Genomic DNA, 3,323 nt, shown 5'->3' with positions numbered 1-3,323 from the left:
TGCCTTGATTCTTGGATCATGATTCCAACAGATTACAATTATTTGAGAGATAAATTCTTTAGGTGCTGCTTTACCAGACATAATAGAAAGATATTCCATTAATGTAAAGAACCAATTAATCATAATATAAAATGATAAAACAATTCCACCAACAGCATCTAACCACCAAAAATAATAATATCCAATTACTGACATACAAAGTCCAAATGTATTTGTTAAAATATCATTTCTATGATCATCAGCTAATGCAGATGCAGATGGGTTATTAACTGTTCTACAATATAAATATAAACAACACTTAAAAAATATTGTTACCCCAATTACACATATAGGAAATATTGACATCTCAAAATCAGATGTACCAGATATTAGTGTTTTAGCTGCATTTGTTAATAATTGAATGGTTGCAGTAAACATTGCTGTAGCAAAAACAATAACACCTAAAGGTTCCATTCTCTTTTTACCAACAGGATATTTATAAATATTTCTTTTTCTCATAAGTAATGCAGTAATAAACATAACTGCACCAGAAATAATATCCAAACATGAGTCTAATGTACTTGCAATAACTGTTAATGATACAGACATTACAGCTGCAACAATTTTTATAAGACATAAACAAACATTCACAATAAAACTTCCATAAATTGCTATTTTTGTCCTACAATCAGTAATTCCATCTTTATCATCAGTAACTTCTTCAAAGAGAGAATCGACAAATTTATTCTGTTTTTCATAAAACTTTTTGAGTTTGGTATTTCTTGTTGACGTTTTAGTAAAAATATTCTTAGTCAACTTCCAAGACTCATCAACTGTATCACAACTCTTATCAAATTGATTTTCTGAACAAAACTTAGTATTTTGTTCTTCGTTCTTAATGAGAGGAACACGCTCTGCTGTGTTCATTATACTATTACCTACTATTTTAAAGTCTTTTACTATCCTTTCTTTTTTTTACTCTGTGTCCACGTCATCTTCTATGTCATATCATACTCAAGGCATTTTAGTTATTGTGAAAGTAAAGACTTTAGTTTCCACGTCATTAAAAAAAAACACAAACCTAAAATAAAAAAAGATGCTGTTTGAGATATTGTTAAAGAACCAATTTTTTGAAGAAAACTAAAAATAAATAAATTCAAGAAATTGACATATGAACAACCAGTTAGTGAGTGTTCAACTGGAAGATTATGTAAAATACAAGTCCATTCAAAAAGAAATAGAATTAATAGAAAAAGAGAATATAGTAATAGAAGAAGAAATACAATCACGCGAGAAAGAGATTGAATATTATACTAATATGTTAAAAGAAAAAGATGAAGAGATTTCGTTATTATTTTCACAAACAATCCAAACAAAAAGTGAAAATGAAGTTATTTCAGCCAAATGTGAGATATTGAAAAAACAGTATAAAGAGATGAACGAACCACCAGAAGACAATGAAACCAAAAAGCCAAGAAGATGTGTTGGACGAAAAAGGAAAGAGAGAAAAGAAAAACCTAAGAATTTGATTGAGAAGATTGTATCTGAAGATATTGTCAAAGCAAAAACACCAAAACCAAATGAAGAAATAGGTAAGTCGTGGGTTATGGAAGGTTCGTCACTACTCAATGACGAATTTGGTGAAAGTGATGAAAGTGATGAAAAGATTTCCACTTCAAAAATAAAGCAAGTAAGAGAAAGAAAAAAGAAAGGTAGAGATAAAAGAGAACGGAAAACTCGTCAGATTAAGGAAGTAAAAGACTTTTCATCTGAATCAAATGAGGCTCGATTAGAACCAAAAGAAGAGGTAAAGGAAGAAGTAAAAGAAGAAGAAGAATGGGAAGTTTCGACAACAACATTCGGAATTTTACCAATTCCTTTTATTGTTAATTATAGTTTCATTATTGAGATAATAGGACATAAATTTGAAAAAGGTGAAGATGTAGTAATTTATAAAGGTTATCCAAGTGTTTTAACTTTATCTTTATTCAAAGAGTTTAATAAGTTAATTGAACTTGGATATTTTACTGACACAACTGATCTTAGTCAAAATAAAGAAGTTTTAGAACAGGCATTAGACTATTTTGAAAAATGTGTTAATTATTTAGAAGAAAAACGTACAGCAAAAGGGTTGTCAAGGAATCTCGTTATCACAAAAGACAAGACTTCATACGTCCAATTTATTGGTGCTGGGAAAAGCAAGTAAATGACTGTTTGGTAGGTAGGTTCAATTATCTTTATGTCTGTATTAAAGATAAATATCATTTCTATTTGTTTATTAAAAAAAATAATCGAAGAAAAAGAAGGGTCATAACTATAGAGACTTACAACAAAGATAGTTGAGTAATGGTTATAATTTCTGGATGACTTAACATTAGGTGTTTCTTTCTATAATAGTCTTTCTAAAAGACGATTTTGTATTAAGATTCAGCAGGAATTTCTCATGAAATAGAACTAGACTAAGCATTATTTTTAGACTAATCTAGAATAATTTTAATTAAAGATTTTTCATCAAAAATGGTTTTTCAGAGTATAGGTAAAACAATGGATTGGATTTAGCTTTTTAATTATTTAGAATTTAGTCTCTGACATTTTTTAACAACCTAATTCTTTTCTTTCAATTACTAAATTAATTTGTCTAATGTTATGAATGACAAATTATATCTTTCAGAGTTTTTAATGAAGTTCCTTAAATCCATAAAAAAAACAAACTCACTTCGGTGTTTTTAAAGAAAAGTCAAAATATACAAGTTATTTGTAATTAAGTTATTTTTTATCTAATTTTCTAATGTTTTGTTGTTTAAATTCACTTTTTATTCTTATTATTTTTTTAAATTTCTTTTTTATCCTTCTTTTATTCCTATTTTTATTCTTTTTATTACTTTTATCCATTTCTTATGATTTTTCATTTAAGACTCTTCTTTATTCAACTACTCTTGAAATGGTGTTAATCAATGGGAATATATATCTAAGTAAAATAATGAAAAATGTTGATAAAATAAATATTTCATCAGAACATATTAAATAAAGATAGTTAAGATTCAGTATAATATTAAACAAGAAAATATAACAAAAAATAAGAAGAATTTAAATGATGAATAATGATATTTGTAATATTCACAAATACACTTGTTATTGACATTAAAAAATAGAGTAATAAATATAATTAAGAATAAAAAATATAGTTAATTGTCATTTTTTTACTTTAATTAAGTATTAATAGAAATAATTTCTATTCTTCCTGACTCAGGGGAGACTAATCTCATTCATTGATTCTTCTTCTTGTAGCTCTACAGAGTATGTTTGATTGTGACTGAAGCAGTATTCAATGACATCAATCATGT

General features: G+C 26.8%; 2 protein-coding genes across 2 annotated transcripts in view; one reads left to right on the top strand and one right to left on the bottom strand.

Moving 5' to 3' along the window:
* The window catches only part of ENU1_199560 (cation transporter, putative), a gene marked incomplete at both ends in the record, with an annotated part of 1,122 nt that extends 216 nt beyond the window's left edge, over positions 1-906 (bottom strand). Inside the window, one exon of the mRNA XM_008862064.1 lies at positions 1-906. This exon is cut by the window's left edge and continues 216 nt beyond it. Coding sequence (XP_008860286.1) covers positions 1-906 — 906 coding nt within the window.
* Positions 907-1,150: 244 nt separating this feature from the next.
* On the top strand, positions 1,151-2,185 carry ENU1_199550 (hypothetical protein; the record flags this gene model as incomplete). Its single annotated transcript, XM_008862063.1, has 1 exon — positions 1,151-2,185. The coding sequence occupies one exon, from the start codon at positions 1,151-1,153 to the stop codon at positions 2,183-2,185; it is 1,035 nt and encodes a 344-aa protein (XP_008860285.1).
* Positions 2,186-3,323: the final 1,138 nt, after the last annotated feature.

Source organism: Entamoeba nuttalli, assembly GCF_000257125.1.
Source record: "Entamoeba nuttalli P19 unplaced genomic scaffold asmbl_9451, whole genome shotgun sequence".
Classification (NCBI taxonomy): Eukaryota; Evosea; order Mastigamoebida; family Endamoebidae; genus Entamoeba; species Entamoeba nuttalli.
This window is presented reverse-complemented; position numbering and strand designations above follow the sequence as displayed.